The sequence below is a fragment of the Bos mutus genome, chromosome 14 (assembly GCF_027580195.1).
Source record: "Bos mutus isolate GX-2022 chromosome 14, NWIPB_WYAK_1.1, whole genome shotgun sequence".
Classification (NCBI taxonomy): domain Eukaryota; kingdom Metazoa; phylum Chordata; class Mammalia; order Artiodactyla; family Bovidae; genus Bos; species Bos mutus.
Genome location: NC_091630.1, coordinates 30,162,705 through 30,181,579, shown reverse-complemented (window position 1 = coordinate 30,181,579; position 18,875 = coordinate 30,162,705). Strand labels below are relative to the sequence as shown.

The 18,875-nt window shown below is 35.8% G+C and overlaps 1 protein-coding gene across 3 annotated transcripts in view; it reads left to right on the top strand.

Moving 5' to 3' along the window:
- Positions 1-18,875, top strand: part of CSMD3 (CUB and Sushi multiple domains 3) — a 1,469,470-nt gene that overhangs the window by 1,112,901 nt on the left and 337,694 nt on the right. For all 3 annotated transcript variants that reach the window (XM_070382828.1, XM_005887888.2, XM_005887887.2), the window contains 3 exons: positions 4,496-4,687; positions 15,681-15,819; positions 18,441-18,628. In XM_070382828.1, coding sequence (XP_070238929.1) covers positions 4,496-4,687; positions 15,681-15,819; positions 18,441-18,628 — 519 coding nt within the window. The remainder of the gene's footprint in view (positions 1-4,495; positions 4,688-15,680; positions 15,820-18,440; positions 18,629-18,875) is intronic.

Below are 18,875 nucleotides of genomic sequence, written 5' to 3'. Positions count from 1 at the left end.
GAAAAACTTAATAACTGAGTTTATCACAAAAATTTACCAAAAAAGTGTCTATCAATATTAAAAGATTGTAATTGCCAGACCCTGTAATCCCTGATGGATGTTCTGCTAAGGACCACTGATAGGTATTAGAGAACAAATCCACTTGGCAATTGGAACCATGCCCCTGCCCCCCTTCCCTCCATATTCTCCCATATGAGTTTGATTTTTATTCTATTATCAGCTAAAAATAACTCAAAAAATCATTTGAATATTTTAAAATAGACATGTTTATGCACACTATAGCATTTCTGTTTATGGATATACTCTGTATTTTTAATAATTTCTTAATGAGTTTTATTATATTTAACTGAGAAAGAAATTGTACCTCAAGAACAGTTAACAGGTAGAAGAGGACATTCTCCTGTATCATTTAAAACTTTGACTTCTGAAATCAGACTAACTGGGGTGTAAACCTTGGTTCTGCACTCTGATTTCTGTAATATTGAAAATGTTACTTAATCTTCCTAAACTTTAGTTTTTTCACCTCTAAAATATTTAAGAACAGTAATGGCACTTGACTGATAGGGTTGTTAGTAGAATGAAATGAATTATACATGTTAAGTCCTTGACCTTGGCTATTGCTCAGAAATGCTAGTTTATCAGTACAATGAAGCAACTGTAAGATTGCTGATGATGTATATAATGATACATGGTTTTAATTTAAGTGATAGGTAAAATGACATTTGTAGTCTACAATTTGTAACCTTTTTAAAAAGTAACACTGTAAAAATAACTTTCTTTCACTCTTTCCAAGAAGATATATAAAACAATTTGTTCTATTCATTTTGTGTATGTTATATATGTGTGTGCATATACATATTGGAGAAGGCAATGGCACCCCACTCCAGTACTCTTGCCTGGAAAATCCCGTGGACAGAGGAGCCTGGTAGGCTGCAGTCCATGGGGTTGCTAAGAGTCGGGCAGGACTGAGCAACTTCACTTTCACTTTTCACTTTCATGCATTGGAGAAGGAAATGGCAACCCACTCAAGTGTTCTTGCCTGGAGAATCCCAGGGATGGGGGAGCCTGGTGGGCTGCTATCTCTGGGGTCGCACAGAGTTGGACACGACTGAAATGACTTAGCAGCAGCATATACATATATGTGTGTGTGATTATGTGTGTGTGTGAGTGTATATATATATATGAAATCATTTTTTGTAATTTCAGCTTTTATGCATACCACAGGATTAGAGTGTTATTTTTTAAATTGATATAGTCCTCTTGATTCCCAAATGACTTGGAGAGTCGAAACCTTACAATATTTGTGTGAGATCCTCTGGTTCCTTTGTTGTGTATGTATGTGTATTAAACAAATGAGCTACAAAAAGAATGCCTGGTGTATTAAAACAGACTGATTGGTATATTGATGAAACTATGTATCTATGTATGTATGTATCTATCTATAGATACCTACCTACTTGTGTACCTGGTTATTAACCTACTAGGGATGTATGCAACAGAATCTCTTCATAGGTGCCACCACTACACAGTGTGAACAATTCAAAGTCTGTTCAGTTTTGTGTCTGCTTATTTCCCTGTTGTATTCCTAGCACCCAACACAATGCCTGGAATATATTAAGTTAGTGAATGAATGAATAAATACTAGTTATGTGTCTGTAATCCAGCAATTTGTGTACTTTAATATGCAGTTTAAAAAATAATGTATACAAGTACTGAAGCCTACATTTATGAATATGGTTTAATAACAGCTTAAATGAAAAAGTTAATACTTTCTTTGTCTTGATACTTAATTATCATATGCTTTAGAGTAAATATGCTTTGTAGTAATTCAAAATAATTAAGCTGTTCCTATTCCATTAACCTGTATGATGTAGTTAATTATATTATTAAATCTGCCATATATTATATATATTAATAGAAGAACAGTTGTTTTCCTGTAGTACCATACCACTCTCCTCTAATGATTTTTTAAACTAAAATTTAGATAATTTTAGATTTCTATACAGTTGTCAGAAATAATAGAGATCCTGTATATCCTTTACCCAACTCCCTCCAATGGCATTTTCTTGTATAACCATAGCACAATATCACAACCATAAAATTGACATTGATACAATCCACAAACCTTATTCAGATTTCATTAATTTTACTTATGCTCCTTTGTGGGTATATGATTATTTTGTTTATATACTTCTATCAATAACCTCAGATATGCAGATGACACCACCATTACGGCAGAAAGTGAAGAGGAACTAAAAAGCCTCTTGATGAAAGTGAAAGTGGAGAGTGAAAAAGTTGGCTTAAAGCTCAACATTCAGAGAACGAAGATCATGGCATCCGGTCCCATCATTTCATGGGAAATAGGTGGGAAAACAGTGGAAACAGTGTCAGACTTTATTTTTCTGGGCTCCAAAATCAGTGCAGATGGTGACTGCAGCCATGAAATTAAAAGATGCGTACTCCTTGGAAGGAAAGTTATGACCAACCTAGATAGCATATTCAAAAGCAAAGACATTACTTTGCTAACAAAGTTTCGTCTAGTCAAGGCTATGGTTTTTCCTGTGGTCATGTATGTATGTGAGAGTTAGACTGTGAAGAAGGCACCGAAAAATTGATGCTTTTGAACTGTGGTGTTGGAGAAGACTCTTGAGAGTCCCTGGGACTGCAAGGAGATCCAACCAGTCCATTCTGAAGGAGATCAGCCCTGGAATTTCTTTGGAAGGAATGATGCTAAAGCTGAAACTCCAGTACTTTGGCCACTTCATGTGAAGAGTTGACTAATTGGAAAAGACTCTGATGCTGGGAGGGATTGAGGGCAAGAGGAGAAGGGGACGACAGAGGATGAGATGGCTGGATGGCATCACTGACTTGATGGACGTGAGTCTCAGTGAACTCCATGAGATGGTGATGGACAGGGAGGCCTGGCGTGCTCTGATTCATGGGGTTGCAAATAGTCGGACACGACGAGCGACTGATCTGATCTGATCTGACGTAGATTTGATGATCACCACCAGAGGCAAACCACAATGCATTTCCATCACAAAGATACCTCTTTTGAGTTTTTTATAGTCATAGTGATCTCCTTCCATCTCCTCCCCCTACAATGTTTGGTAGCTAGTAATCTGTTTTCCTACTTTGTAATTCTGTCACTTCAAGAATGTTCCCTAAGTAGAGGCTATTGTATTTTTTTACTCATCATAATTGCTTTCAGATACACCTAAGATAGCCTATGATCAGCATTCCTTTTTTTATTGCTGAACAATATTCCATGGTATAAACTTAGTTTAATGATTCAGCTATTGAAGGACATTAGGTTTGTTCTTAGTCCTTAGTTCTGACAAAGAAAACTCCTATGAACATCCATGTTCAAATTTTTACATGAACACAAGTTGTCGTTTCACTGGGATAAATATGCAAGTGTACAGTTACTGGGTCATGGTAAGCATATATTTATTTTTTCAAGAAAGTTTCATCTTTCCAGAGTGACTGTACCATTTTACATTTCTACCAAAAGTGTATGTGTAATTCATTTTCTTTTTTTTTTTTTGTAAGAATCTTCCCAGCATTTGGTGTTATCATATATATGTATATATATATTTTATTTTACCTAACTTGATAGGTATCTCATTGTGGTTTCAATTTGCATTTCTTTAATGGTTAATGATGCTGAACATCTTTTCATGTGCCATCAGGTATCCCCTTTATTGAAATGTTTTTTGCCAATTTTGTAGTTGGATTTTTTCTTCTTTTTTTTTTTCCCCCAGTTCTAAGAGTTCTTCATATATTCTACATACTAGTACTTTGTGGTATATAGGCCAAGCAAATATATTCTTCTAGTTTGCAGCTGTCTTTTCATCCTCTTCACAATGTCTCTCACGGGGCATCAAAATAATGAATTTTGAGTAGATTTATTATTTAGCTACTAAAATGTCATGTTACTGCATGAAGCAAGTTAACAAATGAATTATTTATGAAAAAGCAATTTAAAAGTATTTATTGTGCAGGTATTTAAAAATTAGCAATATTTTTTCAAATATCAAATTGGATTGTTGATTTACAATGTTATATTAATTTCAGATGTACAGCATAGATAATTTTTATATATTATATATGCAATATGTGTGTGTGCTCAGTCATGTCCAATTCTTTGTGACCCTATGGACTGTAGCCTACCAGGCTCTTCTGTCCAATGGATTTTCCAGGCAAGAATAGTGGAGTAGGTAGCCATTTGCTCTTCCAAAGGATCTTACTGACCCAAGGATTGAACTCACATCTCTAGCATTGCAGTCGGATTCTTTAAATGCTGAGCCATCAGGGAATTATACCTCATTTAAAAAGCAACAAGGATATATTTGTATAGCACAGGGAATTATGACCCAGGCATTTTTAAGTTATTTTTTTAAAGATGTAGAAGCATCTCAAATATGAGGTCTGGAACTTTGAAATTGATTTTGGTTGGCATCAAAACTAAAAGTTTGTTTCTATTTGTTCATAGGTTCTGTTGCCACTGCGTGTCGTGACCCAGGGGTTCCCATGAACGGAACTCGAAATGGGGATGGACGAGAACCTGGAGACACTGTGGTTTTTCAGTGTGACCCAGGATATGAACTTCAAGGAGAGGAAAGAATAACCTGCATTCAGGTAGAAAATCGATACTTCTGGCAGCCCAGCCCACCAGTTTGTATAGGTATGAATTTAGAACAATTAAAATTTTATGCAACTGTGAAATGATGGTTAAAAACTAGTTTCAGTGTTATTAAGAACGTTATTCTAGAATAGGTTCTAGATCTCAGAGGTCTATGACCTTCCAAAAGGCACAAAATTGTAAATCATTATTTTTCCCCTGAGGAGAGAGTGGGTCTATAATTTCATTATATGCTTAGTGGTTTTAACACTCTTTTAAAAAAGTTAAGAATCAAAGTTCTTGAAAAACCTTCATCTTGCCTTATCTGCTACGTTGTTGTTTACTGTTGTTCAGTCACTAAGTTGTGTCCAACTCTGTGTGACCCCATGGACTACAGTACACCAGGCTTCCCTGTTTTTCACTATCTCCTGGAGTTTGCTCAAACTCATGTCCATTGAGTCATTGATGCCATTCAACCATCTCATCCTATGTCACCCTCTTCTCCTCCTGCCCTCAATCTTTCCAGAATCAGAGTCTTTTCCAATGAGTAGACTCTTTGCATCAAGTGGCCAGAGTATGAGGCTGCCAAAGTATATATTATCTGCCAAACAAATGTAGTTATCCAACACTTTTAAAATTTAAAGAACAGATTCAGACACTGTATTTGAAATGGGTCATATTTATCTTGCCTCTCTAATGGCTATTTCTTCTAAGAAAGAAAGTTGTATCAGAATTTAAATTTGAGTTTTAGGGCTTTGATTTTTCCTTCAATCCATGTATTCCAGATCAGTTTTTATTTTAATGATCTAAGGATTTGCAACCACTTGGTTCATACTTCCAACTCTCTGTCTTTTGTTTCCATGCCCTGTTCTTGAATCTTCAGGTTAAACTCTTGAAAATCAAGACACACATTATTTCTTTACCAAGTGTGAGAAAAACTTTATACCACCTTTAGAATGAAAATAGTGAGAAAATATGCTGTGTAATCTTAACAAAAAAAGATCTCATCATTAAGGTTCTTACATTCAACTAATTCAGTCTCAAACCTGTGGTTCAAGTGCTTTTAAATTGGTGTCATCTAGAATATGTAATACATTTTGACTGAAATTTGTATTGTCTACTCAAAACTTTATTTATATGCAAATCCTTTCCTTTGGTACACTGTAAGCAAGTAGAGAGAAGATTCCATTTCTTGTTCATTGTATTTCTTCTAGAATGCAAATTTAGCACATTCAGGAAAGAAAGACTTATTTTTGTTCACTTATATCTAACTCATAAATACATTTTCACTAATTATTTCACAGAGTCACATGATAATAGGGAATGAGTGTTTAGTACTTAAGCACTCAATTATTCAGATTTATTTTATTCATTTTATATTTCTTATGCATGAGATGGAAACTCAAATTCATAAGTGTGTCCTACATATTGTTATAGACATGGAGGATTTAGCATTAAAATAATATAGAAGAGTTCTCTGTTTTTGTGAACCTACTCCTAGTAAAGTGAAAACTAAACAGTCTGGATTTTCATATCACATATTTTGCATTTTATAGTCTGGAATTAACAAAAAGCACTCAATATGGAAAATGAAACATATCTAAAGACTCAAACCAGCCAGGGTTTGACTTCTAGGTATTTCTAGACTTCTGTAGAAAATGGGGCAGATGATAAGGACAAAGCTTATTAAAGAGGCTGAAAAAAATGCACAGAATAAGTGCATACCTTGAGCCAGTTCAGATTTAGCCATATTTCCCTTTACAATTTATTATTTCCATTTATACCTATGTTGCTCACTATGCATGTATCACTGAAAGATTCTAAATAATCAAATATCTATTACTTTGCATTTTATTATAACTTCACTTATAAATGCAGACAAAAAATACAAGGAAAAAATGCTTTCAAAGGAAAGACTGAAATAGCGAAATGTTCATTTATTTGTGTACTGCACAGATTATCTAGAAAATGCCAATTAAACAAAAATACCACATTCCAATTAATTGGAATCTGACTGAGCATCTTGTAAAGGGCATCTGTGTAAAGAGAAAATGACAGAACTTCAGAAACTTACTTGGAATTTCTTGATTTATTGTGATTTTTTTTTCAATTTATTCAATTTTTAAACTTTACATAATTGTATTAGTTTTGCCAAATATCAAAATGAATCTGCCACAGGTATACATGTGTTCCCCATCCTGAACCCTCCTCCCTCCTCCTCCCCATACCATCCTTCTGGGTCGTCCCAGTGCACTAGCCCCAAGCATCCAGTATCGTGCATCGAACCTGGACTGGCGACTCGTTTCATACATGATATTTTACATGTTTCAATGCCATTCTCCCAAATCTTCCCACCCTCTCCCTCTCCCATAGAGTCCATAAGACTGTTTTATACATCAGTGTCTCTTTTGCTGTCTCGTACACAGGGTTATTGTTACCATCTTTCTAAATTCCATATATATGCGTTAGTATACTGTATTGGTGTTTTTCCTTCTGGCTTGCTTCACTCTGTATAATAGGCTCCAGTTTCATCCACCTCATTAGAACTGATTCAAATGTATTCTTTTTAATGGCTGAGTAATACTCCATTGTGTATATGTACCATAGCTTTCTTATCCGTTCATCTGCTGATGGACATCTAGGTTGCTTCCATGTCCTGGCTATTATAAACAGTGCTGCGATGAACATTGGGGTACACGTGTCTCTTTCCCTTCTGGTTTCCTCAGTGTGTATGCCCAGCAGTGGGATTGCTGGATCATAAGGCAGTTCTATTTCCAGTTTTTTAAGGAATCTCCACACTGTTCTCCATAGTGGCTGTACTAGTTTGCATCCCCACCAACAGTGTAAGAGGGTTCCCTTTTCTCCACACCCTCTCCATCATTTATTATTTGTAGACTTTTGGATCGCAGCCATTCTGACTGGTGTGAAATGGTACCTCATAGTGGTTTTGATTTGCATTTCTCTGATAATGAGTGATGTTGAGCATCTTTTCGTGTGTTTTTTTATTATAATTATTAGAAAGGCTATAGTATATCAAATGTTATGTTGAGAATTCTGAAATATTGAACAGCTTTACACTGAAATTCTAGAAACACAAAAATATGAAGCATAAAAGACTAAATCAGTTCAGTTCAGTTCAGTTCAGTCACTCAGTCGTGTCCGACTCTTTGAGACCCCATGAATCGCAGCATGCCAGGCCTCCCTATCCATCATCAACTCCTGGAGTTCACTCAAACTCATGTCCATCGAGTCAGTGATGCCATCCAACCATCTCATCCTCTGTCATCCCCTTTTCCTCCTGCCCCCAATCCCTCCCAGCATCAGAGTCTAAACAGGCTGTTATAAAATTCCATTTGTAGACAAGACTTTAGTCAGCAGGTAATAATTTTAGGAAAAACATGTTGAACACTAAATTTTACTTAAATGGAGCAGGTTTGGGGAATTTTTTATAAGGATTTTGGTGCTGTGTATTATTTTTTTTTTTTATATATAGGGAAAGATCACTTGAGGAGAGGATATGCATTAGAGCTTCTCAGAAGAAAATAACCTAAAAAAAAAGTCTGAAAAATTGCTGAGCCTGCAGAGAGCTTGATCTCTGAAACTGATAAGAAAGGAGTCCATGATTGGAAATACTATGCCAAAGATTAAACCCTCAACTTTTTAGAAACTTCATAAGTCTATGTGTCAGGCCATGGGGGCATAAAGCATTTTGCTTGTATGTAGAAGTAGTCAGCCTTATAGCAAATACCAAACAGAAGGACAGTCATCTTTAAAAGAGTTAATAGAATTCATTCCAACAAAATTGACAGTGTGAAGATTACTTTGGCATTGCCAGATAGAAAGTAACAGCACTCAACATGAAGGTAAATAGCAAAACCATTAGTGTGGGTGGACTGCTGAGAAAGAGAGTAGACACAAGTAAAACTGAATTGGGGAGAAAAAATAATAATATTGTAAAACCATTATAAATAATTTTCCATTTAACTGTCTCATAGAAACTACACTCAGAACAATTCATTAATGTCAGAATTCCATGGAACCTAAATAAAATTTTAATTCATTAATGTATTTGATTTAAAGAGAATCTTATTTTTGGTGCTTTATGATTAGGTATATAAAAATAAAAATGTATTTTCCAAATGTTATTTAAAGTTTTATATATTTAAAGCAAAGATAATTTTCTTTATTGTTGATTTGTTTGGGATTTATACAAATGTCAGATAATGTCTCTGCTTGTCTCAAAGGTTTTACAGATTTTCAGAATCTACTGCAGCAATGAAATTTATCAGGAAAACCTCAATAAGTAATTTAAATAATTGAATTAAAAGAATTTTAAAAGACTTTATGCTCAAAGAGTAGTATAATCACAAAATATATTCAGTAAGTTACTTAAAATATGTATAATGGATTTTCCTATATCCTAGGTGATAAAGAATATATACTATAAATGTAAATGTAGATGTGGCATGTGCATAAAATTGCTAATGATAAAAGATCACTATTTCCTGTGAAAAATAAAACTGAAACAAACCAGTAAAATTGCTACCACAGTCCCCCCAAATTACAAATAACACCACTTCCTTAGAATGTGAAAGAAAACACAAAAATATTCTTGCCTTAATTCATACATATATGCATTTGCTATTAGACATATTTTTCTAATACTTTCCAAATTCACATTTGATTTCAAAAGTTCCAAAGACAAAATATGCCAGTATTTTTATCAAAGCATGTAGCTACAAATTAGGTTGTCATTCAATCTAGTCATAATTAATCTTCACAAGGAATGCAAGGAGCCAGTAACAATTCAGCAACATTTATAGAATGTGTAGTATATGCTAAATCTCACATAGAAAATAACATATAAGACATTTTTTAGGTTATGGTTAAAGATGAATGCAAACACCTGAAAGGAATATTTAAATAATATATAGTAAGGAAAGTGATAGAGATAGGCAAACATTGCTATGAATACCAGGTTGTTCTAGAGAGAGCTGCCATAAAGCCCTGGCTGAAAATTTCTAGGAAAACCCCTGGTGTGTGCTCAGTCACTCTGTCATTTCTGACTCTTTGTGACCCCACAGACTGTAGTGGCCAGGCGCCTCTGTTCATGGGATTTTCCAGGCAAGAATACTGGAGTGGATTGCCATTTCCTTCTCCAAGGCATCTTCTCAACCCAGGGATGGAACCCATGTCTTTTGAGTCTCCTGTATTGGCAGGCGAATTCTTTACTACTGGAAACTCCCTAGAGGTAGTGATGAATCTTGAGACATAATAAAGAGGCACACAGATGTAGAAGGGAAACAGACACTTCAGGAAAAACAAATAGGATGCATGCTGCTGCTGCTGCTAAGTTGCTTCAGTAGTGTCCGACTCTGTGCGACCCCATAGATGGCAGCCCACCAGGCTCCCCCGTCCCTGGGATTCTCCAGGCAAGAACACTGGAGTGGGTTGCCATTTCCTTCTCCAATGCATGAAAGTGAAAAGTGAAAGGGAAGTCGCTCAGTCATGTCTGACTCTTAGCGACCCAGTGGACCGCAGCCCACCAGGCTCCTCTGTCCACGGGATTTTCCAGGCAAGAGTACTGGAGTGGGGTTCCATTGCCTTCTCCAAATAGGATGCATAAAAGCATGTTAATACAAGGAACAACTAAATAATTATTTGAGTATAAATTATGTGTATAGATTGGTGGTTGATGCAAATGGAAAGGTTGCAAGGGTTAAGACATGAAAGCTGTACTGGAGTCAGGGCATTATCTTTTAGGCAGTGTGAAGTAACAGCAGAATTTTATGCTGGGTATAATCTGATAGGGCTTCCCCAGTGGCTCAGCAGTAAAGAATCCACCTGCAGTGCAGGACACGCAGGTTCAGTCCCTTGGTGGAGAAGATACCCTGGAAGAGGGCATGGAAACCCACTCCAGTATTCTTGCCTGGAAAACCCCATGGACAGAGGATCCTGGCAGGCTATGGCCCGTAGGGTCACAAAGACTCAGATACAACTGAAGGGATTTACTTGGAAGATGTATTGGAGGAAATAGATTACACTGTATGTGTCCTCAATCACTTGGTCATGTCCGACTATGCTAGATTATACTAGAGGCATGAAAAACAAACCAAAAAAAGCAATAATTCTGGAGGCATTTAAGAGTCAGATCTAAAAATGTGGTATTAGAGAAGAAAAGATAGAGTGAAATATCTATGAAGAACTATGAAATGGTGTCTTGGTAGTGCTTACTGATAGACTGGAGTCAAAGGGGCAGTGAAGAAAAGGAAGAATCTTGGGCTCCTACCTTGGGAATATATGTGGATGGATAATAGTGACAATCAAACAACCTAGGAATATAGGAGAGATTTGAGTTAAGGTTTGGGTATATTGGATATTCTGTGTTTGATGTACCCATAGGCTATCAGGTAGAGAGATAAATCAGTAAGCTTGGAGATATGGTTTAGAATTAATCAGGGAAATCTGCTGGAGATGATAGGAAAAAGGAGTTATCAGTATATAAGTGGAAGATAAAGTAACAGTTTGGATATGGAATTAAAAGACTCTTACTCCTTGGAAGGAAAGTTATGACCAATCTAGACAGCATATTAAAAAGCAGAGACATTACTTTGCCAACAAAGGTCCATCTAGTCTAGGCTATGGTTTTTCCAGTGGTCATGTATGGATGTGAGAGTTGGACTGTGAAGAAAGCTGAGCACCAAAGAATTGATGCTTTTGAACTGTGGTGTTGGAGAAGACTCTTGAGAGTCCCTTGGACTGCAAGGAGATCCAACCAGTCCATCCTTAAGGAGATCAGTCCTGGGCGTTCATTGGAAGGAAGATGCTAAAGCTGAAACTCCAATACTTTGGCCACCTCTTGCAAAGTGTTGACTCATTGGAAAAGACTCTGATGCTGGGAGGGATTGGGGGCAGGAGGAGAAGGGGACGACAGAGGATGAGATGGCTGGATGGCATCACCAACTCGATAGATAAGAGTCTGAGTAAACTCCGTGAGTTGGTGATGGACAGGGAGGCCTGGCGTGCTGCGATTCATGGGCTCACAAAAAGTCAGACACGACTGAGCGACTGAACTGACTGAACTGAATGGGAAGAATGTAATAGAGTGTAAATTAGAGATGATTATGGAAGTAATTCAGGAAAATTACCAAAATTATAAGATGAAGTGAAAGAGGTGCTTGCCAATAAAACTGAGGTCTGTACAAAGACATCACAAAAAAAAAAAAAAAAATCCAAAAGGAGAGTGAGTTTAAGGTGAAAGTCAACAGTTAAGGATGATTACAGATACGAAGAGAAAGATAAAGACAGAAATTGCATCTTTATTGTCAGTACCAAAGTCATCTGAGGATGAGCTAAGAAGGGTTTGTGTCAGAGGCAAGGGGGCTAAGAGAAATAGCAATGGCTGGAGAGAGAATGAGAAGTGGGGAGGAACAAATAAAGACATCGAGAATCCCTAAGGAATTAAAAGATTATTGTCTCTCTATAATTTAAAATGAAAAAATTCTATGCCTGACATAAGTTTTCTCAGGATAAATACTTTGTTGCTTTTCTTTGAAAAATAAGAAACCATATTTTTTTTTTCCAATGTGACATTCTTTGCTAATTATGTTAGTCTGCCTATAGGTACATATAGTACATATGTGATGAAAGAGAATGAGATTAGACTCTTTTTCAGAAGGCTTAGTTGTAAAATAAAAATAAATAAATTCAAAATAATTAAGGAGATAATTTTATTAAAATGAATTATTATAGAACTTTACCATTGTAATATATAGCAATAACAAATCACTAAGTAATACACCAAGAACTAACAGAGTGTTGTAGGTCTATTGTAATTCAAAAACAATCAAAGTCGTAGAAAAAGTGATCAGATTTGTGGTTACCAGAGTCAGGGAGTTGGGGAAAGCTACTTGTATGAAGATGGTTAAAAACACAGGATATTTAGCTATCCAGTTAATAAGTCCTAGTGATATAATATATAATATGATATGAAACACAACTGTATCTTATATGAATATGTAACAATTGTTAGAGTAAATCTTAAGAGTTCTAATCACAAGAATTTTATTTTTTTCTTTAATTTTTTATCTCTATGATAAGACAGATGTTTACTCAATTCATTGTGGTGATCATTTGCAAGCTAAAAAGGGTTATTACAGGATGGGGGCAGGAACAGACTACTGTGATAGGAAAACATGTGAAAGTAACATCTTCAAGCATCTGAGAAATTAGGAAAAAGGGATTTTGCTCTTATAGAAACGAGTACACAAGGTGAAAAAAGAGCAAGGTGTGGGAAGTGAGTTGAAAGGGTGGCCCAGAATGTTGTTCTCTGGGTCCAGCCTGTCCTTAGGTTGTGTGCCGGCTCAAGGCTGAGGGAGAACCAGAGTCCAAGAACCTAGAGAAAGGAGAGAAAATTGAGCAAAGTTTGGTTGTATGCAGTTTATTATGATTGATCTGTGAGTACAAGCAATTCAACTAATCATTTGAGTCAAAGAAAGGGAGTTTACAAGGTCTTTGCCTGGTTTTGTCACAGAAAACTGAGGGGTCTTATTTAGGAGGTTTTATCTAAGATAAGTGAACCTTATATAGTTAGATGGTAAGGAGAGGATATTCACTGTGAACCCATATAACCAAACACAGAAGGATAAAGGAATTTCTTAACCGTTAGGTAAAATTCAACATTTTCAACTGAAAAAAAAAAAAAAAGTGAAAGGAAATAGGTTAGAGGGAGCTTTGTTTTATTTTTAGGATGAAAGAGATTTGAGTACCTGTGGACAAGAAGGAAGAAGCCAGAGAATAAAGGAGATGAACGAACATAATTCTCAAAAAGAGAAACTGTATGACCAAATGTAGGGTGTTATCCTGGATTAACAGGAGGGACTCATTACCCTCTGATGGTAGAGAAAAATACTCAGGGAGCATTAAAGTTTGAAGAGGGAGATCTAGAGAAAGCTGAGATAGTCTGTTTAATCATTTGATATGATATCACAAAAACATACAGGTGATAGGGTAAATAAATTAAGGCTAAGCAAATAAATATTCTAGGCAGAGTAGGTCATCTGTTGTTACAGTGACACTGAGGGCAAGGTTGCAGAAGGTCATAGGGAAGTGAAATAGCAGGCACCCATTATTTAGATGCTTCAATTCAGTTCGGTTCAGTTGCTCAGTCATGTCCAACTCTGTGACCCCATGAATTGCAGCACGCCAGGCCTCCCTGTCCATCACCAACTTCTGGAGTTCACCCAAACTCATGTCCATCGAGTCAGTGATGCCATCCAGCCATGTCATCCTCTGTCGTCCCCTTCTCCTCCTGCCCCCAATCCCTCCCAGCATCAGAGTCTTTTCCAATGAATCAACTCTTCTCATGAGGTGGCCAAAGTACTGGAGTTTCAGCTTTAGCACCAGTCCATCCAAAGAATACCCAGGGCTGATCTCCTTTAGGATGGACTGGTTGGATCTCCTTGCAGTCCAAGGGACTCTCAAGAGTCTTCTCCAACACCACAATTCAAAAGCATCAATTCTTCGGCGCTCAGCCTTCTTCACAGTCCAACTCTCACATCCATACATGACCACTGGAAAAACCATAGCCTTGACTAGATGAACCTTCGTTGGCAAAGTAATGTCTCTGCTTTTGAATATGCTATCTAGGTTGGTCATAACTTTCTTTCCAAAGAGTAAGCGTCTTTTAATTTCATGGCTTCAATCACCATCTGCAGTGATTTTAGATGATAAAGATTACCAAATTCTAATAATATTACATATCTGGGCTCAGGCAAAGAACAAAAATCTGAAATGTTGCCAGAATCAAAATTCTCCTTTGAAAACCAGTTTTGTGCTGTCAAAAGAATCCAGTATAACTTATAACTCAATGATAAAATTTACCTGTGAAAAACTGTTACTTCAAAGCTGAGATACGAGAATGATGATATATGTGCACGAGACATCATATGGCACCACAAGAACCCCAGTCTCCATCTCAGTCACTCTCTCAGGTGCTCACGTGTTTTTTTACCTCCACACTGTCTCACTCCACCACCAGGACCCTCCATACCTCAATTGCTCTAAGTTTCCTAAGCTGCCAACTTTAAATATTATTTTCTTATCAAGTTGTGTTTAACAGGCACTAACAATAATCCCTTAAAGAATCTATTCTCTGAATTTCTCTGACAGTTTTTTGGACCTCTCCACTGAAGTGTTACAGAAACCTTTGTCAGGCCATTATAATAACTGTGGTAACTGTCCATTTTCGTTAACAAGTCAGGAAACTAGAATTTAAGAATGTCCTAACATTCAGTTTGTTCTGTGCTGTGCTTAGTCACTCAGACGTGTCTCTTTGTGATCCCCTGGACTCTAGCCCGTCAGGCTCCTCTCTCCATCCAGGCCCTCTAGGCAAGGATACTGGAATGGGTTGTTATGCCCTCACTCAGTGGATCTTCCCGACCCAGGGATCAAACCCAGGTCTCCTGCATTGCAGGCAGATTCTTTACCAGCTAAGCTACCAGGGAAGTCCTAACATTCAGTTTAGGAGTGTTTTATTATAAAGTTATATTCGTTCTCAGTTATCCATTTTCACATGTTAACTATTATCAAAGCCTCTTCTTCCATAAATAAAGGTATCAGGGAACATTTGAAAATGAACCAAATACTTCATATTCTATTATCCCACATATTACTAGAGATTTTGCTTTGCTTTGTTTCTATCTTTTTTTCTGGGTAACCTTCAGAGTTTTTCTTAGTAATTATGAGGAAATCATTTTTACTCTTCTTAATGTGTTTCTTTTATAAGAATCAAAATAGTAATAGCAAGGGAGAGAAGTATAAATGTAACTTTTTCTTGTCTTTTAAATCCAATAAAGGAGCTAAATTCTCTCTATGCATGTATTTAGTATTTTAATGGTCTTTCTTGAAAAATCATGCAGTATTTAAGCATCCAGTACTATAAAAAATTGAGTTTGTACAAAAACCTCTAAACTTTTTTAGATATGTGTTTTCTAAATACTGATAGATAATTTTATTAATCACTTAAGGGATTTTGTTTGTTTGTTTTAAATTAAAGCACCCTGTGGAGGCAATTTAACAGGATCTTCAGGATTTATTCTTTCGCCAAACTTCCCTCATCCATATCCCCATAGTAGGGACTGTGACTGGACCATCACCGTCAATGCAGACTATGTTATCTCCTTGGCATTTATCAGGTGGGTTCCTATCCCTTTCCACAGCTTAAAAATTGTTTTGTTTATTTTGCATTAGCATTTGCACTAGGAAATATTTATTTTTACATGACATTTTACTTTTTTTTTTTACCAATTTCAGTACTAATATTTTGCAATAAACAATTTAAATATAACAGCATAGATTCCAATGTAGTTCTGCAGGCTAATGAGTGTGCATCACTCACCAGTTTCCAGTATAGAGGAAACATGTTAAAGGTTGAATAGTTTATTGATTTTCATGAAACATTATCTCTTCATAACCTTTCCTCTCTCCCTGAACTTACCATCATTGCTTCAAAAGATTCTATGTTTCCTAAACTTAAAGATTAAAAGGTCAGCATTTTGAGGAATGTTTTCTCCCATATGTGCACCATCAAAAATGTCTTTGAAGTATCTGTGCAGCACCATTATTGGGCTTGGGAAGATATATATGTACCATGTACCATTCTTTCTGGTGGTGTCATTAAGTCAACTGTCAAGAATTTGATGGGTAATCTTCATGTAATTTCTCAGCAGAATTTGTCTTCTGATGGAACTTTACATGAGGTGTTCAAAATTTACATTCGTTGTTTAGCAGTATCAGTTGAAAAGTTAGCTTTTAGTTAGTTAGTACTGTTAGTACTGACAGTGGAGGATGCAGCTTCTTGTGTGGAAAAGAAATTACTGAGTTTAAGCCCCAGCTCTGTTGCTATCATTTGTGTTACCTTGGGTAAGTTACTATCTGAATGAGTAATATCATAATATATGATTTTATAATAATATTATTTGAGCCTCTGATTCCTCACATGAAGTAACAGCTGTATCACAAAACCAGGCCTAATTCTTTTCCTTAAGATTTCAATGGGAATGTTAGGTATCAGCAACTTAAAGAGTTTCTACCTAGAAATGTTCCTGATCTTAGTGTCCAAGACTAAAGTCTGCTGGCTCTTGTAACACAGCTCTTCCTTCTGCTAGCATATCACAGCTGCTTGGTTTTTATGTAAATTTTTAAGCTGAACATTTTTTATAATACATGAAAGTGAAAGTCACTCAGTCATGTCTGACTCTTTGCGGCCCCATGGACTATATGGTCCGTGGAATTCTCTAGGCCAGAATATTCGCGTGAGTAGTGTTTCCCTTCTCCAGGGGATCTTCCCAACCCAGGAATCAAACCCAGGTCTTCCGCAATTCTGGCAGATTCTTTACCAGCTGAGACACAAAGGAAACCAATATATGAAACCTAGATTAAAAAAAAAAAAACTCTAGAAAAAAGATAAATCAAATTCATGAAAAATTTCAAAAGTATAAATATATGGAATTTTTACTTCTATAATTTGTAGTAGTACATTGATAATGGTAACAACAAAGCAACACTTGATGGCAATGTTGGTTATATGCCAAGACCCAGTTATAAGACAATTTTCTGAAGTAAATACTGTTATTCTCATTTTTACAGTAGAGGAAATGGCAGTACAAACATTAAAAATGTCAGGATGCATGATACAAGGTTTAATTTACTTTAAAATTGTTTTAGTTAATAACTGAATTGTAGAAGGTTGTATTACATGAAGTGTGTGCGCAGAAGTTGATTTACTGTGTATCACTGATTATGTGACCTAAGAGAGACTACTGACATATAACGATCTCATTGGGAAAATGGAAATGATAGTCTCTTCCTTATACCACAGGATTATTGACAAAAAACAAGTTAATATTTATGAAACTATTTGTAAAAGATAGAGTGTACTATCTTCCCAGGTTTTTAGGAAAATGATCATTATATTTATGGCTTCAGTTTTCTAAGTATGTGGGTTCTATAATCATTATAGGACGATTCTCATACTTTGAAGGTTGTTAAGGCAAGTTTATTATGCAAGTTTGAAACATTTAAACATTGATTTGAATAGTTTATGTGCTAAAATATCTTTATTTGCACACTGTTTACTTTTGGTGAAGAGTGTATTGGCTCAATTTGCCTACATTAAGTTCTAAAAGAAGAAAATATATTTACTTTCAAGGAAAAGAATACCTAGTACAATACGTAACGCTTTGAGTAATTTAAATGCAGATTTTATCTTTCCAAATTTTGTTTGAATCTGGTATGTAGAGTTCAGTTTTAAAACAAGAATGCTCTTAAATTTTGAAGTTCAAGGCAAATAGATACATGGACAAAACAAAAAGCGATGCAAAATATCTGGTGAAAAATTTTAAAATACAGTTACTGTCTTACACATTTTACTGATATAAAGTAACTTAAGGATATGTAGCTAACAAGGACACAAGCATCTTGAACCTAAACTCTGACTGCAAATCCTGTATCAATTATCAGCTTAAAAATTGTTAGCCTTACAGTCATTTGTATTCCCTGTAGACCTAATGCCAACTTAGAAATACTTGAAAATATCAAGATGTCTTCTTTCTTTTTCCAGTGCTGATTTTATATGCATATTCAGTGTGCTGTTGCCAGAGGAATTTTTAAATTGACTTATTTTGACAGAATCTGTTATTTTTAAATATAATGATTGAATTAATATATAATTTATGGGACTATTATGATTAAAACCTTTGTAATAACCATTCCACTTTTTTCTTCCTTCCTTCCTTTCTTTTTTCTTTTCTTTTAGTTTTAGCATAGAACCAAACTATGATTTCCTCTATATATATGATGGGCCAGACAGTAATAGTCCCTTGATTGGAAGTTTTCAAGACAGCAAATTACCGGAGAGGATAGAAAGCAGCTCAAATAACATGCATTTGGCTTTTCGGAGTGATGGATCTGTTAGTTACACTGGATTTCATTTAGAGTATAAAGGTAAATGTGAACATTTGATTTTAGCATCATGATTTAAATTGTGAATATTTTATGTAAGAGAATAATGTCATATTGGCCATTGTCAGCGGTTAGTTATATGTGCAGTTCTTAAAGCATACTACCTGCAATTCATCTCACAAAAGAGCACTCACTGTAGACTTTTCCTATGAGCGAGAAGGAAATTAGCATTTCCTAATTACTACCAAAGGAAATGTATCACACAAACAAATAAGCCATTAGGATACTG